This window comes from Lissotriton helveticus, chromosome 1_1, assembly GCF_964261635.1.
Source record: "Lissotriton helveticus chromosome 1_1, aLisHel1.1, whole genome shotgun sequence".
Classification (NCBI taxonomy): domain Eukaryota; kingdom Metazoa; phylum Chordata; class Amphibia; order Caudata; family Salamandridae; genus Lissotriton; species Lissotriton helveticus.
Window position 1 is genome coordinate 610,842,704 of NC_136057.1, and position 21,919 is coordinate 610,864,622.

The 21,919-nt window shown below is 43.2% G+C and overlaps 1 protein-coding gene across 2 annotated transcripts in view; it reads right to left on the minus strand.

The window, feature by feature from the left end:
- Positions 1 to 21,919, minus strand: part of PKP2 (plakophilin 2) — a 529,412-nt gene that overhangs the window by 85,372 nt on the left and 422,121 nt on the right. For both annotated transcript variants that reach the window (XR_013606919.1, XM_078674126.1), the window contains exon 7: positions 4,361 to 4,478. Coding sequence is in view for 1 of the 2 variants with exons in the window: in XM_078674126.1 (XP_078530252.1) it covers positions 4,361 to 4,478 (118 nt within the window). In the remaining variant the exon portion in view is untranslated. The remainder of the gene's footprint in view (positions 1 to 4,360; positions 4,479 to 21,919) is intronic.

Consider the following 21,919-nt stretch of genomic DNA (forward strand, 5'->3'; position numbering starts at 1 on the left):
CCTTCTTTGATGGTCCTTCTCCATCAGGAGCAGGATGAGTGCTGCCATCCCATGGAACATCCATCTCGAGCCTCAGGTTAACTCTGGTGGACTTCAATCTGGGGACAAATGGCATCCAGTGGAGACTCTTATTCCACCTCATCATGATCTGTGGTTCTTGTGCCTTCCATCCAGTGGCAGAAAGGTGAGGCATCACGAGGCCCAGAACCATTGCACTCCACAAGCTGAACAGTGGAGGCTAGAATTTGGCGAATCGGCTGGTGCCCCACATGTGGTGGGGTCACTTGACCCCGACTACAGCTTTTCTTGTTTGGATTTGTAACCATGAGGGGTGTCTAACTTAAATCTACTGGATTAAATGAGAAGGTAGGTGGAGTGCTGGTCGAAGAGGTAGACAGACCACCCACAGTGGTTGTGGAGCAGGGGCAGATTGTGTGTTGAGCTGCAGGGAAGGGTCGAAAGTATGCATGTAAGCCTCTTCGCCAAACAAGTTATTTGTAAGAAAAAGACCGGGAGTGCGTGCATGGGGGACGGGAAGCATTTTAAATGTGTGTAGTTGTTATGAGCTGTGTGTGCGTTAGGGGGTAGCAGCGGAGGAGGGACAAGAGGCTGTCGAGAAGGGGCAGATTGTGTGTTGAGCTGCAGGGAAGGGGGTCTGTGAGGTGTGGCGAAGTGGTGTGAGCTGTGTGCGCATTGGGGGAGCAGCGGAGGAGGGAGGAGAGGCTGTGGAGCAGGGGCAGATTGTGTGTTGAGCTGCAGGGAAGGGGTCTGTGAGGTGTGGCAAAGTGGTGTGAGCTGTGTGTGCGTTAACGGGTAGCAGCTGAGGAGGGACAAGAGGCTGTGGAGTAGGGGCAGATTGTGTGTTGAGCTACAGGGAAGGGGGTCTATGAGGTGTGGCGAAGTGGTGTGAGCTGTGTGTGCATTAGGGGGGAGCAGCGGAGGAGGGACGATAGGCTGTGGAGCAGGGGCAGATTGTGTGTTGAGCTGCAGGGAAGGGGTCTGTGAGGTGTGGCAAAGTGGTGTGAGCTGTGTGTGCGTTAGTGGGTAGCAGCTGAGGAGGGACAAGAGGCTGTGGAGTAGGGGCAGATTGTGTGTTGAGCTACAGGGAAGGGAGTCTGTGAGGTGTGGCGAAGTGGTGTGAGCTGTGTGTGCATTAGGGGGGAGCAGCGGAGGAGGGAGGATAGGCTGTGGAGCAGGGGCAGATTGTGTGTTGAGCTGCAGGGAAGGGTCGAAAGTATGCATGTAAGCCTCTTAGCTAAACAAGTTAATTGAGAAAAAAAAAAGCCCGGGAGTGAGTGTGCGCGTGCAGGACGGGAAGCCTTTTAAATCTGAGTAGTTGTTATGAGCTGTGTGTGCATTAGGGGGTAGCAGCGGAGGAGGGACAAAAGGCTGTGGAGCAGGGGCTTATTGTGTGTTGAGCTGCAGGGAAGGGGGTCTGTGAGGTGTGGCAAAGTGGTGTGAGCTGTGTGTAAGGGGGTCAGTGAGGTGTGGCGGAGTGGTGTGAGCTGTGTGTGCGTTAGGGGGAGCAGCGGAGGAGGGACGAGAGGCTGTGGAGCAGAGGCAGATTGTGTGTTGAGCTGCAGGGAAGGGAGTCTGTGAGGTGTGGCAAAGTGGTGTGAGCTGTGTGTAAGGGGGTCAGTGAGGTGTGGCGAAGTGGTCTGAGCTGTGTGTGCGTTAGGGGGGAGCACCGGAGGAGAGACTAGAGGCTGTGGAGCATGGGCAGATTGTGTGTTGAGCTGCAGGGAAGGGGGTCTGTGAGGTGTGGCGAAGTGGAGTGAGCTGTGTGTGCGTTAGGGGGTAGCAGCAGAGGAGGTATGAGAGGCTGTGGAGCAGGGTCAGATTGTGTGTTGAGCTGCAGGGAAGGGGGTCTGTGAGGTGTGGCGAAGTGGTGTGAGCTGTGTGTGCATTAACAGGGAGCCTCTTAGCCAAACAAGTTAACTGCAAAAAAAAAAAAGCCCAGGAGTGAGGGCGTGCAGGACGGGAAGCCTTTTAAATCTGTGTAGTTGTTATGAGCTGTGTGTGACGGGTAATAATGACCACGCCAACTGGAACCACCAACATAATGAGAAGAGTGAACACAACGCCCAAACTGGATTGCTTGCTGCTGTTCGCTTCCAGCAGCTCACGGGTCTGTAACCCTTCCCATGACCTCTCCTTTGTTAGGTGAACCCCTTCTGAAAACAAGCTCTCGTGCTGTGGAGTGCGGGAGCGCATTCCTTTGAAGTCTGAATGGGCGGATTCCTATGAAGTCTGATGCCGAGGCTCAGACAAATGGTGGTGTGCGAGCGGCTTCCTTTGAAGTCTGATGCTGATGCATGGTGTGGGATGTGGCTGGCGATGATGTGCACGCGCCTGCCTCACATGAACTATACGCAATCCGCAGTTTGGTAGACTTTTTGAACCGCTTACTATAGTCTCGCCTATTCAATCCCTAACGGGATAGAATAGGCGAGACCTAAAAAGGGGGTGGTCTCCCAGTTTATTACTAGTCACAAGTCTGGATTGGTGCTGCTTCTGGAAATGCATCTGCTAGACAAATACCAGTAGGGAGGGAGTTATATTCGAAGAGGGTGTAGCATTTTTTTTCTGCGGATAAGCCTTTAATTTACTGTAGAGTGGAAGTCAACAGACTCCAATTGATGTTCATGCTTTTGGACCTGTGGGTCAATCAGTGTCATTGAAGCTAGGGGCACAGGAGGTGCTGCAGCACTACAAGATAAGCTTGAAGAAGTCTGTCTGAACAGTAACAATGAAGAAGAATTTGCATGATAGTCTTGCAGCATGTCAAGCAATTTCAAAAACAGGAGTGTTGAACATCAAACTTTTGACCAGCGGCTGATAATTCTTTGAACATCGTGTTTCCTTTCTCTTAATCAAAAATGAAGATATTTGGGTGATATGAGGAGGGTGTGAAAGGAGAAAGCATGAGTATGTCAATGTTTTATAGCACACATGCAAATATGACTAACTGCTTGAATTCTAAACTGATCTTTTCAAGGAGTTCAAAAATAGCAGCATAAATGTATTTATTTATAAGACAAATTCAGGTTTTCCACGACAAAATTTGTGCTGATTAAAGTACGCATTTAAGCAATTACACGATTCCCGATCCAAGCACACATTTCCGGACAATAACCAACACTCCACATTGCAGCCATATATTTGTTAAATGGTGCTCCAAAATGTAATATTAGACCTTGCTCTACAGCCCCCACACAAAATGGGAATCCTGCGTTATGAGTGGCCCTTTAAAACCCCTGTTATTTCCATGTCTTGGAATTACAGTACCTGGTGTCGGGGCAATTTGGATATGGGGAAATAAAGGGTTTCATATGGAATAACATAAGGGTTTCCAACCTGATCACTACAGGTGGTCTGCGAGAATTTCTGGCAGGAGCCAAAACCAGTGACAAAGACATAAATTATGATTCTAGTGTGCATACTAACAGGCCCATCGGAATTTATAGGGCTCATATACAGAGGATCTTGCTCTTTATGAAGCATTTAGATTTTTCACAATCCTGTCTTTTTTTTGGTGGACTTCACTGGCCGGCCCCCTCCCTTTCAAAACTGTTCCATCACCACTGAGGTCCGTCAATGGACAGGTAGGACCAGATAATGGGGAGGAGTGACAACCTGGGAAGGAGGCATATGACTCAAAGAGGTTTAGTGGATTTTCAAAGGAGGTATACAGCACAAACTTAATGTATTTAATATTTCGCTTTTAAACTAGAACGTGAGGTGGTGGGGCGAATGTGAATTTTTTAATTTTTTATAAATGTTTTTATTGGCTTTTTTACAATACAGAACCATAACTGGCATGTCACGTAAGAACAACAACCCCCACCATACATCTCCCGCCTCCTCCCCCCTCCCACAAAATCACACTTCCATCCTCCTTTGCACCCGGCTTAACATTGCATCACCAAGGACCCCAGGATACCAAATCACCGGCCTCAATAAATCCGCCCCCCAACCCAGCAGCCAAGCTCCCCTCCTTCTCCGATTCACAGTCCTCCGTCCAGTCCATGGTTATGGCGCCATTTTCCCCACACTCAATGAAACTTTTTAGGGCACCCCCTTGCCTTATACGTAACACTCTCTGCTCCCATGTACAGGTCCATAACCCTTCTCCACTCATCGAGCCCTGGCAGGGTGGGGGCCCCCCATGTTTTCGCCAGAATATGTGAATTGTTGGTTCCGTCCTGCATCAGTACCTTAGTGTGAGCCCAGGCCCTTGACTAGTCACCAGGGCCCTTGGCTAGTCACCAGGGCCCTTGGCTAGTCACCAGGGCCCTTGACTAGTCCCCAGAGCGCCTGGTAAGCAGTCTCCAGCGGGTGTATACAGTGCGAGGCATACCTTGTCGTCAGGCTTGTAATCTGCAACGGTTCCTCGGACATAATGCACAAGGGAGTCGATCAGTCCGTCGCATTCTCGCATTTGCTTCCTCCCCTCGGGGCCTGCAGAGCTCATATTTCTGAAAGGCAACAATTACAAGAGTTGACAAATTGCTGTCTTTTAACGTCTCCTCTTTAGATGCAAGTGGTGTCCTGCCTCCTTCCTCTTCTGACAGAAAACGCAGAAAATTGATGTATGTGCATGTACATACATACCACGCCCACATCACACCAACTTTAAGCATTTCTTAAAACTCTTTGCTTACTTTTACACAAGCAAACACACACGGTACACACAGCAACACAACATAATTGATATGTGTTTATATTGTACAACGTACTGAAAAAAAGAGAAACAAAAGACTTTTTCTATTCATAACCGGCCAGGTTCTCAATTATTTGCTTTGGACAAAGTGTCGTGGGATGCTTTGCAGAAGTGCATGCACAGACGCATATTCAGTCTTTCAGGCTTCAGCCACTGCCACATGCTGTGATCCAGGCAGGCCTCGTTATACAGGAGCTCACTCAGACTAACTTCTTGGTACGATCTGGCAAACGTGCGCTCTATGAGGCACCTCCACTTGTTCTCGCTTTAGAAAAATAACATCTTGGAATTGTGTTGAAATGAGCTCCAAAGTAGCGAACGTAAGTCGACTTCTTCAGTAGTAAAACAGGTAGGAAGGAGTATTAAAAGCACTAACAGCCTGATTCATCAAAGACCCGTTTTGCGAGTATTTAATAGCGATTCATAAGGAATCGCTATTAAGGACTTGCAAAACGGGATTCATGTAGGAATTGGAATAAATATTGCGATTCCTACATGTTCCTTATTTGCGAGTAGCAAATTGCTAATCGCAAATAAGGAATAACTCCCCATGCATTCCTATGGGCCTACAGGCCCATAGGAATGAATGGGGAGTTATTCCTTATTTGCGATTAGCAATTAGCTAATCGCAAATAAGAATGCGATTTCAAGGGTGCAGGGGTGTCCAAAGGACACCCTGTAGCACCCCTGAAATGTAATCTACATTGGTGTTGCGCACACACATGTCCAAAGGACATGTGTGTGTGTAGCATGCAACTTAGAAAAATGCATTTAAATGCATTTTTCTAAGTTTTTGCTATTTACCACGAGGTCTGACCTCTCGGTAAATAGCGGCCCAAAATTGTGATTTCGCAATTTTAAAATGATTCATGAATTGCATTTAAGGAATCTCAAATAGAGATTCCTTAAATGCAATTCTTCGCAAATGTGCGAATTCTTTAATAGCGAATTTTGCATTTGGGATGATGAATCCCAAATGCAAAAATTGCACTCGCAAAAGGCAAGATTCTGAGAATCTTGCCCTTTGCGAGTGCAATTTAGCTTAATGAATCAGGCTGTATGTGCTCTAGTAGTGGGAAATACGCAAATTTGACACATTGCACCCAAAATCTAGAAATAAAAAATACAGCAACATTCATCTTCTCAAACTTAAAAAATCAGAGATTGAGGTTACCTGGGAAACAAGTTCTCCATTTCCCCAACTTTAAATCTGACAGGCGAGGAAGATAGCTTTCCATACATTTTGAGATTACCAGATCAAATATGAGAGGTATTTAATTTCAGATGGAGACTTAATCCTCTATTCTCGGTCCCATGTATTGCACGTAGAATGTAGCAAGGTGATGCTAAATGTGGTGTCCTAAACGACAAATGTACATGTCATATCTTGTTGGATTGACTTCTGTTTATAGCTTTGTGGCGCTAATGTTACAGTGTTTCACTTATCATCAGTGAGTCTTCTGGTCGGCACACGTTATTTGTAGCAGCTTTCAGCTGTTTCTTCACTTCAGTTCACCAACCTGAAATTGTATCCTACTTTTATTGTTTACTAGTCTATGGTCTTAATAAACATTATCACTTTTCTATATAGAACAACTCCACTGCCAACCAATGCATGAACAGCCCATAAACTGTTGCAACAGGCACAGAGGAGGCAAGGCTGGAGTTGCTATTAGACATAGAAAAATAACACTAATGTCAATAAAAAAAGTATTAAAATTTTTGTTTACACTGAACTGTCTACTTACACCTTTATTTTTACCTCCATGCTGTTTTTTAGCTTGTCTCTTCTTCTCTACTGTTCCTGTATTAAAGTCATTTCATTTGAAAAGCTTTATTTCGGTACATTGACCATAAAAGCCTATGAATGTCCACAGTTCATAAAAAGTTGGATAAAAACCTTAGTAAAAACATTAATACAGTTCTTCCATTCAATCACCGTACACATGAGCAATGGCCATTAAGTGCAAGTGCAAATAATTTGTGCAATTGTTGGAACAAAACCAAATAATTTGTGCAATTGTTGGAACAAAACCATACTAGAGACCCACACACATATAATAAAACAACTTATTAAAACAGAATCTAAGGCTTCATTGTTAATAAAATTACAATTACATTTATCCAATCATGGGACATAATTAATAAATCTTATTTTATTTCTAAAAAAGAGTAAGGGCCATATACTGGGTTCAACCATTAGGGATCGGGCTCCAAAAACTTCCTTCTCATGCACCACATGGAGAATAAATAATGAGAGACTCAATAGACAATTGGGGGGTGCAACTCAGTTTTGAGTAGTCTAAAAGCCTCATTAAAGTGTCTTGTGCCCATATTCTTACATACTTGCACTAACCAGCGTCGCCTAGGTGTCCTGTAAGAGTGGCAGTGGAAGAAAACATGCACCTCCGTTTCCTCCACTTCACCACAGGCAGGGCATTCAATCGCATCATGGACCCCCCAGTTTTTAACAAACGAACGAAGCGGGAGGCACCCATATCTAAATTGTAAAAACAATTTTTTGGCCAACGCTGGTTAAATACTATCCAAAATGGTATCGGCCCAATAGGTACTTTTAACTGTAAGAAAAGCATTAGTCAGCCGACCAGTTGAACCGTTACTCATCAGATTGGACAGCCAATGTTCCCTGTAAGCCTCAACCAGGGCCTTCCTAGTAATGGATTGTGACACAATTCGAGGCTCGCCCCACAAATCCACCCGTCCCAGTTCCACACATAGCAACTTTGAATGTCTCAACCAGGGTATTTTACCCGCCCCGTTCAGCCCCAATATCTCAGTTAATTCCTCTCTATACGGGGCTAACTCGGGAGTGCTCCATAGGCGTCTCCATAAGGTTAACGGTCTTAGTGCAGCTTCCTCACAAATGGACAAACAGCCTGATTCATCTAGCTAAATTGCACTCGCAAAGGGCAAGATTCTCAGAATCTTGCCTTTTGCGAGTGCAATATTTGCATTTGGGATTCATCATCCCAAATGCAAAATTCTCTATTAAAGAATTCGCACATTTGCGAAGAATTGCATTTAAGGAATCTCTATTTGAGATTCCTTAAATGCAATTCATGAATCATTTTAAAATTGCGAAATCACAATTTTGGGCCGCTATTTACCGAGAGGTCAGACCTCGTGGTAAATAGCAAAAACTTAGAAAAATGCATTTAAATGCATTTTTCTAAGTTGCATGTTACACAAACACATGTCCTTTGGACATGTGTGTGCGCAACACCAATGTAGATTACATTTCAGGGGTGCTACAGGGTGTCCTTTGGACACCCCTGCACCCTTGAAATCGCATCCTTATTTGCGATTAGCTAATTGCTAATCGCAAATAAGGAATAACTCCCCATGCATTCCTATGGCCCTATAGGCCCATAGGAATGCATGGGGAGTTATTCCTTATTTGCGATTAGCAATTTGCTACTCGCAAATAAGGAACATGTAGGAATCGCAATCTTTTTTGCAATTCCTACATGAATCCCGTTTTGCAAGTCCTTAATAGCGATTCCTTATGAATCGCTATTAAAGACTCACAAAACGGGTCTTTGATGAATCAGGCTGCTAATTCCCAGATCCATTCTCAATGGAATTAGGGGTGTACTTATTGGGAGGCTAAAGAGCTGTCTAATGAACGCATTCTCTGTGCGTTCTAGAGTTAATGGCGCACAATGCCCCCAAATTTCTGCACCATATAGTGCGGCACTTCTTGCCTGTGCCCTATAGGCTTCCATAGGCGGAAGAACCTGCTTTTGTGTTGCTTTTTTAAAGAATTTTTGGATGCCTCCGGAAACCTGGGTTAATTTCAAGTTGGCCTTGCTGGTCTGCACTCCCCAATCCATTTTCTCTGTCAGAGTAATACCAAGGTAATCAAACACTACAACTCTTTCCAGAGGTTGACCCTTCAGGGTCGGGTCATTACGTGAACTTTTGCCCCCATTAAATTCCATAAACTTTGTCTTTTGGAGATTAATCTCCAAGCCCCGATGTTTGCAGAAGGCATCGAAATCAAGAGTCCTCTGGATGCCCATAGGGGACTTTGCGAGCAATAATGTGTCGTCTGCAAACATCAGGGCAGGTACACTGCGCCCTGCAAGCTTGGGGGCATCAATATTGGAGCCCTTATTCAAATGATCTATGAGCCAGTTAACAAACAGGGAAAAGAGGGTTGGGCAAGAACACATCCCTGACGAACTCCTCGTTCTACTGGGATGGGGGAAGTTAAATTGCCATATTTGCCGTATCTAATTTGTGCATAATTACCCTCATGCAAACGAGCAAACATATGGCAGAGATATTCCGGGACCCCCATCTCTAAGAGAATCAACCACAGCTTCTCCCTGGGGACCAAGTCAAATGCAGATTTCAGATCTACAAAGATCAGGTACAGAGTACCACCCTCGATACTCACGATCTTCCAGTGAATCATTTGTAGTCTGAAAATCTGATCGACTGTCGAGACCCGTGCTCTAAAGCCTGCTTGGAGGCGTGTTAAGATGTATTAAAGTAAAATGAGGAGATAATAGGAATTTCTGATAGGGGCTCATCCTCCTAGTTACATATACCTAAATAAATGGAGCCCTACTCTATGGTATATGCTAAACCTTCTACATAGGCTTCTTCACGTTGGAATTGGAGCACTAGTTGGTTTATACCAGATGACGGATAAATAGGAGATGGATGGATTTTTTTATGTAAATTTAAATATGCTTGCCTGGTAGGAAAACTATGCTTTATTCCGTCTTCCAGATGGTAGGATTAAAAGGGAAGAAAATAGAAAGTAAGTGTGGTTTTGATGACCCTTCTTTCTACATGGTCCACATGTTTCAAGCCACCCATCCCCGTGGCTATTTTCAGGACCAGGGATTAACTCTCTGATTTAACTACTGATCAGAACTTTTTGACTCACTAAATATGCCAATCAAAAAGCATGACTGAGTGGCCATCTTTCATCCCACCTTTCCGGTTCATTGACCCTCGTACACTTTTGCTTTTTTCGACCCCCCTCTGCGCACCTTTATGCATCTCACTCTATCTCTTGCCAGTCTCTACTAACTCAAAAATAATCTCCAATTCCAGTTGCTAATGGCAACTCACCATTCCACATCTCGCTCCTATCCCCTTCAGGGGTCTTCATTGCTTCTACAAACTCTTTCCATTCTTTCTCTAATCCAGTCTCCATCCATTTCACTTACACTCAAACCACAAACTATATCTATCTTCAGCGACTCTAACACTGTACAGCACTTGATTGTTTTCAAACTAACTAAGAGCTTTATAAATACACCTACACATACATATCGAGCAAGTCTCAGGTCATACTGCTGATAACATAGATCGGGTGGGTAATGAACTTGCAGCATAGTTTGTGTGTAATTTCTGGTCACAGGTAACATTTGTTATAAAAACGTTAGAGGCGTCATAGGCCTGTTGCAGAGCACAGCCTGCTGAATTACATGCTTTTGTATCCTAGTAAAACAGCCCAGTCACTCAAGAATACATGCATTTCGGTTGCTACACATACTCATAAAAACAATAATAAAACGATAAAATAAAAAAATCAACTTCATATAATTAATTCTGCAAAACATTATAAATCAATACATTCCTTCTCTACAGCACAAAAATTCAATTTCAGGACAAAAATCCAATACGCATCTTGTAATGTATGGTGACAGGATAGAATAACTCACCCAATTCTTAATTTATCTGGGCCATCAAGAACTTCCCTACAGCAGGTCTAGCCAAGGGCACTAACAAGAGAAAGAAGCTAGTACTGGCTTAGCTAATAGGTGTGTCATAGGCAGCTGATATTTTGACTTTACCAATTCTTACTTTTTTTGTGTGAATGGTTTTCATCCATCCAACAGGAGACAAGAAAAAAAGGGGGGTCCCCATGCATTTTCCTAAGACTATTTTCCAGACAGGGCTACAACGAAAACTGCTGAACGGAATTGAACCAAATTCAGCAGAAGCTAGATCTTGGTCTGCAGATCGTGCTTTTTATGATTTAGTCAAAATCCATTCAATAGTTTTTGAGATATTAAGGGTAAAATATAATTTTGTATTTCGGCCGTTGGGCTAGCGAGTCTTGCAAGCGTCCCACTAGAGTGCACATTTAAAAAAATGGAGGCCTAATGGGTCAAGAGGCCCGCTTTTCCTGTGAGCCTTTATGCTCCCGCAAGCGTGAGGGGCTCCGATGAGTCTAGCGAGAGAGAGCACTCTGAATGAATGGCTGTGGAATTGTAGAAATTAGATGGCTGCTATTACTGTTAAAAATTGGAGCTGTACTGGAAATGAAGCAAAAAAGCTATATAAGAGAGCAGCAGAAAGGCATGCTGGCCCCTAACATTTAGAGTGGTGGTTCTAAGGGATACCTACTGTGAAGAAAGTTAGTTTATAGAGAAGGTGGTTCTCAATACACTCTGCTACTAGAAATGCATATTGTAGTGCTTGTGCTACCGGTACAACAAAGGATATGGTTCAAGGCAATGACGATTGCACACAAAGCGATGATAACATCTGGACCTATCATATTGCAACCCCTGTTCCAACCCTATCAGACCCCGAGGACCTTAAGGTCCAGCAGTAAAAATCTTCTTATGGTACCCAGGATAAAAAGAACCCGCTCAGGTGGCAGACGATTTTCCCTACAAACATCAAAATTCTGGAACCAGCTTCCCGACTCCTTGCGGATGGAAGCGAATTATCTGAAGTTTAGAAAACTGCTGAAAACATATCTGTTTTCATAATTCGATGAGGACTGACTGGGTTTGTCTGAAGCGCTGGGATGCTTACGGGTAGCCATGCGCTATATAAATGCGTAGTCATTCATTCATTGTTATTGGGAGGAAGTGTGTAAGACATAAGTACTGTGAAGAGTAGAAAGTTATTTTGTTAAACAAATGTTACAATCTAGCGAGACTCTCGCGTGATCGTGAAAAGTAGGAAGGAGTAGGTGATGTTTGAATACACTCTGGTATGCACACTTGTTACTGTAGGAAGAGTCATAGTGGAGATGGTGTTTATCAGAGTCTACTGTTCACGTCCATCGTTTTGGGAGAGTTGTGAGTAGAGTTAAGGCTCTGCCGACACTCTACAATGCATACCGATATCCCAAAAGCAAGGTCTCAACGGAGAGGCCAGCCCCTCCTCACACACTACTACGCACACCCTTCACAGTCCTTCCCCACACCCTACTATACACACCCTTCACCTGAGAGAGGGGTCTGAAATAAGAGGCCAGTTCCTTCCCACCCTCTACTATGCACACATGTCATCTGAGAGAGAGGTCTGAAAGGAGAGGCCAATCCCTCCCCACAACTACTATATACACCTATTATCTGAAAGGGAGGTCTCAAAGGAGAGGTAAATCCAACCAAACCCCCTACTACGCAGACCTGTCATCTGAGAGCGAGATCTCAAAGGAGAGGCCAGTTGCTTCCCATACACCCTACTATGCACACCAGTCATCGGAGAGGTCTCGAAGGAGAGTTCAGTCCATTCACACACCCTACTTTTTACAGCTGTCATCTAAGAGAGTGTTTTGAAAGGAATGTAGAGTCATTCCCAACACCCTACTATGCACACTTATCTTCTGAGAGAGGGGTCTGAAAGGAGGGACCAGTTCCTGCCTACTAGACGCACCCGTGATCTGAGAGACAGGATTGAAAGGAGATGCCAATCCCTGTGAACACCCTACTATATACACCTGTCATCAGAAAGAAAGGTCTCAAAGGACAGGCCAGTCCATCCAAACATCCTACTAACTAAACCGGTCATCTGAGAGAGAGGTCTGAAAGGAGAGGCCAGTCCCTCCCCACTGACTTCTATGCACACACTTCATCTGAGAGACAGGTCCCGAAAGGAGAGGCCAGTTACTGCCCACTCCCTACTAAGCACACCAGTGATCCGAGAGACAGGTCTGAAAGGAGAGGCCAATCCCTCCCACGCCTTATGAGTACACCTCTCACCTAAAAGAGAGGTCTCAAAGAAGAGGCCAGTCCATTCAAACACCCTACTACGCAAACCTGTCATTTGAGAGAGAGGTGTAAAAAGAGAGGTCAGTCTCTACCAAGTCACTACTACGCATATCTGTCATTTGAAAGAGAGGTTTGAAAGGAGAGGTAAGTCCTTCCACTCATTCTACTATGCACACTCACCATCTGAAAGAAACGCCTCAAAGGAGAGTCTAATCCATCTACACACCCTACTAAGCACATCCGTCATTTGAGAGAGAGGTCTCAAAGGAGGGGTCAGTCTATCTGCACACCCTACTACTCACACTTGTCATGTGCGAAAGATGTCTCAAAGGAGAGGCTAGTCCTTACCCACTCACTACTATGCACACCCATCATCTGAGAGAGAGTCCCGAGCGGAGAGGCCAGTCATGCCCCACACCTTACTTTGCATACAAGGGAGGGGTCTGAGCAGAGAGCCCCATCCCTCCCAACACCCTACTTTGCATACCTGTCTTCCGAGAGAGAGAGAAGTTTACAAGGAGAGGGTGGTCCGTCCTCACACCCCAGTACGCACACCCATTATGCAAGAGAGGTTTGTCCTTTGAAAGCATAGTCCTTTCCAGATACTATTTCCCTACAATACTGTTGCGATCTCTTGAGAGTTTCACACGAGTGGAATGCAAGCTTCAGGGAGTGTAACTTGCTGCATGAGGATCTTTTCAATCTAGTGTACGTCTCGTGAGACCCGCAAGGAAAATTACTGGGCCTGACACCAGGTGTTTTAGGATCCCGCTAAATCATATAGGGAGAAGTAGAAAAAAAAGGCCAAAGGTGAGACATTAGTTAACATTCTTATCACATGGTTGAAGAAATGCAGTGATTTGAATGGCTGCAGAGGCAGATTTAGCTCAGATTTATTTATTTTATTTATTTATTCATAAAGTTTTATATAGCGCAAACAAGATCCAGAAGGATATCAGAGCGCTTCACAAAAGGATGGAAGGAAGGACATAAATGCAATAGCGACATCAAGTAAGAATACAAAACAGGAATAATCGCATAATATAAACAAGCATTTGCAATGCAATAAGGCTCTCATTTGCGAGACTTTGAGCTCCTGGCATTGTAAATGACACACCTTTATCTATGTGTTGGTTTTGAAAACATATAAATATAAGGCATTGTCATTTACAATGCCAATAGCTTAAAATTTCACAAATGCGAGACCGATTGCATTGCAAAAGCTTGTTCCTCTGAGATTTCAGTGATGCTTCTAAACGTTCACTGTTGATCATTACTACATCATGCTTTCTGATTTAAATATGTAACAGGATAGTAAATTAAATAATCTTGTGTGATAGTTGGCCTGCATTTCGTCTGTGACACATTTTTGCTTTATATGGTAAAAAGTTATGGTATTTTAGAAGATTTAAACTTGCGTGCACTCTCTATTTTCACCTGTGTCTCACTTATGCAACTACCCTTCATTAAATGAATTACCTCGGAGCCAATGCAGAGATTGAGGGCAGTGGTGAATTCGCATTTATTCTCTGCGCACATTAGTGTACAATTTTGTGAGGTGTGCAAAGAAGGTGTTTTGCAGTTTTAGCCAGCCCGAACCCGAAGTTATTAGAGAGCTTTACATGAACACCAGTTACATTACCCAAGGACACGTTTATTTTTGGTAGGCACAATGAGATTAAGTAATTTGCCCAGAATCACAGGATGTTGAGCCGACGCAGAGACTCGAACCTGGTTCCACAGTTCCAAAGTCGGCAGGTCTGGCTGTAATGCCACATCCTCTCCCCAGAAGCTGCCTGATAGGCCCAGCTGTTATCCGCTAATGTGATCTAGCCATGGAAACAGTAGTTCCATCATACCAGAAGTCCTTTGAGACAAGACAGAAATGGCCAAATGGGTAGCTTTTCATTTATCAATTTTGGGGGTTGATAAAGTGCTGCTTGTTGCCTTGCGGGTACTTCGAAGCACTACCGTGTGAAGCAAGCAGTCTGTGTGACACAGATCATTAGTGTGTGGGGTGGACCCACATTCTTCATTCGTGACCTCTTCAGTGCTTGGGCATCCGTAGAAAACCATTGTGAATAGTTTGATTCTCAGACGCTTACTGAAGTGTGTCTAGTGCTGCGTTGCCCTTGATGTTTTGTTCAAGGCGCTCTTCAGCCATGGACCCTGCTTAGGAGTCACAGATCATGAAAACAGGTATTTTCTACCACTGATTTTGGGCGGGCGAGTAGGGAAAACTCCTGCCCCCGCTGTATCTCCCAGATTCAAGGGTTGAACCAAGAAGCTAAAAGCGCCTCCTTCCTTCACTTTTTTAAGAGGCGCCTCGATACATTCGTAGTACACAATATTAGTTGGCGGGCGAGCACCTTGCCAGGACTCACAAGTGAAACCAGCTTGTACATTTCTGATTTCTCTTTTTATAATGTGTACTATCGAGTCAATAGATATTTTACTCTGAATCCCTGCTGGTTGACCAGGTTATTGCGCATAAGAAAGTGATGCAAAGCAGTGCTTTCAAAAGGAAAATACTGTAGTACTCTATGCCTTGGGATTGGGCCGCGCGACGTGAGCTGTCTACGGTAGAAGCTCACGCGCGCGAGCCAATCCCAAGGCGCGCGTCGCAATCCGCCCCTCTGCAGACTCCCCCTGCATTCCACGAGGCGCGCGTCGTGATCCGGCTTTGTCTGCCATGCAAAAGCGCACGCGCCCAACGTTATCCTATGGGACAACGCTGCACGCGCGGCCAGGTCTTGTATCCACATTCCAACTCGTTGTCGGCTGAGCCGACAGCTATAGTGCTCTCTGCGAGAGCGCGCTTTTCGCAGCGAGCCTTAAAAAGGGAGAGGGAACCCTTGTAGTAGCCAAGGGATTAGGGTACTATTGAGAAGTAAAAAACAAATGATCCCTTGGATTATGCAATGAGCTAATAATACTAAGCTCAACTCACATCTGAGTCATACCTTTAGAAAATTACAGTTCTACAGTTAACACAATAGACTCCCACAAACCGTTATTCACATTAATATTCTGACACTCAAAGATTATCACAAAAAAATCACTTTTTATTTAAAAAGCCTTTATATACATTACAATATTTTATAAAAATCATCGCACATAAATTCATCTACAACATACCTTGTTCAAAAACCACACAATGCCTTTAGTACAATCAAAAAACAAAACATAACAAAGAGAGAGAGAAGTTTTTAGACAATATACTTTGTCTTTCTTAAAACATATTCAATGGAACAATTCAATAACTAGGCCTGGATACCCTATTTCTTTTGGTATCTACAGATCCAATTATTTCCATGGATTATGTATCCAGTGCGTCGACGCGTTTCGATGGCTTGTGTAAATATTCTATCTTTTTCAAGACAACACATTTTGCAAGTCTCTCTGTAAAACCTTGTGTTATTGCCCCTGTTAACAACCTTCTTATTTATGGAAAGACTTCTAGGTATACATAATCATTCCTCCGTCTACGGATTCCTTTAGTATAAACTTTTGTTTATACATACATCGTATTTAACTGTCCTGATTATTCAGATGCATATAGCCTTAAAATTCCACTCAGGATTAGATGACTGGTACGGCGCTGCTTATTTCTAATATAACGATCTTTTTGCTTTTATATGACCTCCGTTATGTATCAGAAAGGTCTCTTCGATTTAGACGCTACTGTCGCCTTTTAATTAAAAAGCGAGGGGCCATCAATCCTATGCCTCCTCAATCTTGATATGCTCTAATTTGCAGAAAGTCCATGCCGTAACGAGTCTAACTTTGGTGGCAAGCATTTAGCACAATGCATATCCTAAAATCATGCATTGGAAGGGGCTCTTATATATTATAACGAAGACAAAGGAAGTATGGTGAAATACAATATTTGCCCAAGATCACATAGCTTAGATAAGCCGGAAAGGTGGGACTCCTCCCAAGCCCTCTACATGAGCCATAGGCAGTCAACTGCCTCGGCTTTCAATGGCCTACCCACCACAGGTCATAAATAATTGATGTTGCTCGAGTCCCACACAACAGAAAACAATTTCAACTTATTCATTTTTTGTGGACTTTAAAGTAGAAAAATACTTTCCCTTATACTATGAGGATTCCGTTTGGGGAACAGGAGCACTAACTTCATTACGTTATTTTATTCTCCACGAGAAAAGGGCCAGAATTTACTGATCAGTACCAATCACAAATCCCCTAAGTACTTGCCAGTTCATGTTTTGAGGTGCAGAGGAGGATGGGTCAACAGAGAAGCAAAAGAAGCCTGCTCGTAGAGTGCAACTGAGCACAATGGGCTGAAATGATTCACATGCAGGCAGTGAGCAATGCAGTTAGTTAGGATGGTCCCTCCTACTAACATTGCTGAGGTCTAATAAAGCTGTGCTTCGGTGTCTCTCATCTGGCTGTGGCACCCTTTCTCTAAAATGCTATACTTGTGTGTGCTTTATAAATACCCATACATACATACCCAGTTGGTTTCCTTGTATGCTTCTCCAACTCTACGGTGGTATATACACTTATAAGTTCGTTTTCTAGAACATGCTCCGAGGCAAACAATTCCCTAAGGAGATGCAGGAAGCATGCTGTAAATGATGGGGGGGTACATTCTAAAGTCCTGTGCACCCATACACTTTCTTGACTTGGCCTCTTATTTCTGAAAAATATCAAAGATGCTCAATACTCACTACCTGACAACTGCAGGAAGTGTCCTTGGTGCTTTGGAGGAGAAGGAAGTCTGAGTTGTGCTCACCAGATGTTACTTAATTTGGAGCTGAAAGACATTGGTGTTTTCAGCTGCATTTAAGAAACAGCTTCATGTTCAGGTATTTGAGAATTTAGTTTCTGAACTTTGTTGAGAAGTGTCAGCGAGTGCACTACTGTTGACAAACTTACTATACGCAATGCTAACTGAGTAAAAACGGGTTTGTAAAGGTGTAGAATTATCAATATAGCTATTGAGCGGTAGACATTAGAATGTAGAGAAATATAAGCAAGTATTTTAAACTGAATTAAAACATTAGCTGTTCAATCTGTATATAGTTGTAAGTAAAAGAGGCAGTGTTTCGCAAATTATAAAGCAAAGAATCTGCAATCTGTTAACACAAATCTTAGTCGTTTAGGAACCTTGTTGTACACATAATTTACCAGTATGAGGCCTTTGAGTAGAGATATTGCTATTTGCAGAGTAAACCACTATGCTCACTGCTAGTAAAGGTGTGTCAAGAGGAATGTGTTACTTTATAAACTTTTATGAAACCAGGATTGATGGCATGTTATAATTTAATTGATAAACAAACAAAGCACTGTTTGAGGGTATGGAATTTTTTTTAGGAGAAAGGAATAACAATTTGGTGGTGTACTAGATATAATTATGTGATTATGGGTGAAGAATATAGAAACGTTTAGAGAATTTAGAGATGTATCACCGTTATGAATTAAATAGGAGTACCTAACTTAAATGTTTTGGTTATTTTGTCTTTTTTTTAAGGAGGCAAATGAAGAACACAGATTGTGAAGAAAAAAAACTTGCCCTGTGCAGCTGTACTTGTCTCGAACAACAAAAAATATCTGCTTACATGAGCAGTAAAAAAGAGCCATTTTAAGTGAAGGAGGATTATTGTCTTGTTCAGCAGTAAGTACTGAGCAGGCACTCTGTATCCAAGGTGAAAGGATGTGGAATCACATGAAGAGCTCTCCAGTTCAGCAGCACAAGCTAACTTTGCCCAAGATATCCTTTGAGAATGTATGAATGATAAATACTTCCACATTCATGTAATGTATACACTGCTTCTTTCTACTTTCCTGGCTGTACTTCTCTTCACAAAGTTTAAACATGTGAAAAATTGCTGAGACTATTTTGCCACCTAGCCTCATTTGGAAAATGTATGAAACTGAACATTCTTTGGCAGGCTGAGGTGGCTGAAAGAGAGCAAGCCAAGAAGTTCATCCAATACCAAAATACAATAGACAAAAAGGATGCAGTGTTTTATGCTACAAAATATATAAGTTAGTAAAGTTGGTTGTTTTGTTTGTATTATAGTTGTTGATATAGTTTGTTAATATAGTTGTAGTTTAGTTTTGTAATGTGGTTAAAATGTTTTTGTAATAAAGTTTAAAGTTACTTCCGATTTGTTTGCTTAATAGTTGTTATAGATATGAATATTATACAGTATCGTAATGTTGACTAAAACTGGCAGCTCCACTTCAGGGGGTGTAGAAGTGCTTCTGTTTGTATACATATCTATACAGTACTGTGCACATCTTTTATGCTACAGAGTGAAAGAGATGCCCCCCTTTTAGATAAGTGCAAAAGGAACAAATGTTAGAGGGAATGCTGAACAATGTACACATTCACCTCAAATCACAAAGATCTGGGTTTAATCCACTGTTCTTTTGCTCACCACGTCACCCCAATTTGGACCCAGCCATATGCAAATCCGTCTCAACGCTGTTCCCCATGGGAGCAGTCCAGCCCCAAGTCAGGTCCTCCATGGATCAAAACAAGCATCCTGGGACCGGGTTCGGGGCATCTCCCCTCATCAGCCAGGCTAGCTTGAATCCAGTGGCACAGTGAGCACGGGATCCATATCTGGGCATACCCTTCCCACTTAGGGCGACAAATGCAAAAGGAACAAATGATGGACGGAATGCTGAACAATGCACACATTGCATTGGGAGCAGTACAGCCCAAACTCCCTAGCCAGATCCTCACTGGACTGAAACAAGCATTTAATTTGTATCTGCCTTGGCCTCTTGAGGGAAAGACAGAGACTTGTACGACATCTGGTCAATCAAAGAAAAATTCACATACATATGTGGTAACATTTCTGAAACTGGCTATACATAAATTAATGGCATCATTATTGTGTATAGATTACTTGTGGCTTTAAAAGCCATAGCTATTGGAAGGAAATATATTTGAGGAGTTATCTTAATTTATGGAAAACATTTAGAATACTTGTTTTTAGTGCTAGTAACTAAGCATGGTGAACTATTTGAAGTTGGAGCATCCACTTTTTTCATGTGGACATCAAGAACAAACTCAAGTGTCTGCCTACAAAATAGGTGCATTGCAGTATACAGTACAGAATGTCTAAAATCTTAATGCTAATTTGGTGGAAGTTATTTTGTTGTATGGTCAGGGGGTACTTCTTTATAAACGTCTGATCCAATTTGCTGCCTGTGCTTTTCTAGGTGCTCCACCTGGGGCTGTGCCCCCAGTGCAGGCTGCACACGGTGGTGGTCTTGCGATTAAGCCCTGTTATTATTAATTTGGTGATGGGCAAAGGTCCTGCAAATTGTGAGGACTTGCTGTTTTGGATTACTCCGAAACTTGAGCAGCTTGTGCAGTTTTCCCTCTTACGGGTCCTGTAGAGAAGCACAGGATCCTTTCTATGTGTTTGCTTAGTGGTCTAATTCCTCCTTTGGCCGACTGCAACACCTGGGGGATGGTGTTTGCCTCAGTATATACACTTTGTAATGGCATCCCCTTGATGAGCTCTCTTTCGAGCGTTCTTAAACAGGTACAGGATGAACATGGGACAGGTCTGGGAATCCCCTAGATCTGGGGATGAAATTATTGGGCATTTTTCTTGAGTCTATGGAATGATTCTTTCTAATGTTAAAGGTGAAGCAGTGGCTTTGATGGTTTGTCAATGCCTTTTGGCGGTGCCTGACCTTGATAGGAAATGTAAGTTGCCAATTATTATTGCTGATGTTTATACGTCATTGGGACACAATAATTTGGGGGTTAGACCTTCTCCTCAGTCTGAAGGTAAGCCCCCTCTTGCAAAGGAGGAACGTCCAGTCTTTCCTAAGACATGGGCCAAAAAGTACCAGCAACAGAACACCGGATGCTTCTGAATGTAGATATGATTAACGTGATCGCTCCAAGATTAAAACTCCTGAGAGGTTTCAGGTTCTTGATCCTCTTGATCCTCATTCTCCTCGTTCCTTTCAGGAATTGTCTGATCAACAGTACGACAGAGATGGGCGGCAAGATCACAAACAAGTCGAGTCCGCGCAACTTAAATGGCACCCAAAGCACTTTTTTGACGTAAAAGTCAAGAGAGAGACACCACCACCATATAGAGCCCCATTCTAGAAGACAAAAGTTGCGGCGTTGACTGCGAAATATGCCCCAGATGGTGAGAACCCTCCTCCTGGACAGGAGTTTTTCAGTGACTCTCCTCGACAGCGCGGCTGAAGTTACCGTACTGCGCCAGACACTCCACCCGTTTCTGGAGGTGAAAGCAACTGATACCCGATATCACTGTTGAAACTGTATAGACATTCAGATTGAAGGTGACATTAACGCACCTTAAATGTTATTTTTTGGGACAACTTGACATCTTCTTATGACTTTTTATTGGAGTAAGTGGATTGCCACCTCTCCTTTGTTCTTGCTTGTCCTCGATGTGAGGATGTGTTAATTCCTTCCTTTTGGCATTACGTCTCCAATGAGACTAAGAATGTCAATGCTTCGGAGTGGGCCCTTGCCTTAGCTCCTGCCTTATATCACAACCAGGCTTGTTGGAATAAGGATTTTCTTTCACATGCTGTGCCTGTTCGCTCTATTCCTCACCTACAGCCTCAATTCCCAATTAAACGCGACGCAAAGACGTCCGTTAAAGAGATTCTGACTCAATTGGAGTATCAGGGTGTAATAGAAACCTGTGTACCTGCGATGAATAACTCTCTCTTTCCGATTTTAAAACCTGATGGTTCATATCACATAGTTTTGGATTATAGACATTTGAATGGTCAGACCCTTACTTATGCAGTGCAAAACACGCTTAGTACAACATTGATCAATAATATTGTGCGTTAAAGATTTTAAACTACTTTGGATATTTCCAATGGCGTTTTTAGTCACATCCTGGCTCCTGAGAGCTGGGACTTGTCCACATTCAACATCCTCGGCAGTCAGAGGCACTACGCGAGATTTCCTATGGGGTATAAGAATAGCCCCAGTGTTTGAGGCACATATTGTGCCACCATTGAATGAAATTGACCCTGATGCATTTTCTTATGTCAATGACATACACCCGACAGACGATGAATTGAATCCTCATCTTGCGCGAGTGAATCAGATCATTACACGATTTGCTGCTCTAGGCTACAAATTTTGAGAAATCACATATTGCGTTTCTGGACGTACTCTTTCTTGGTTATGAATTAAACAATGAGG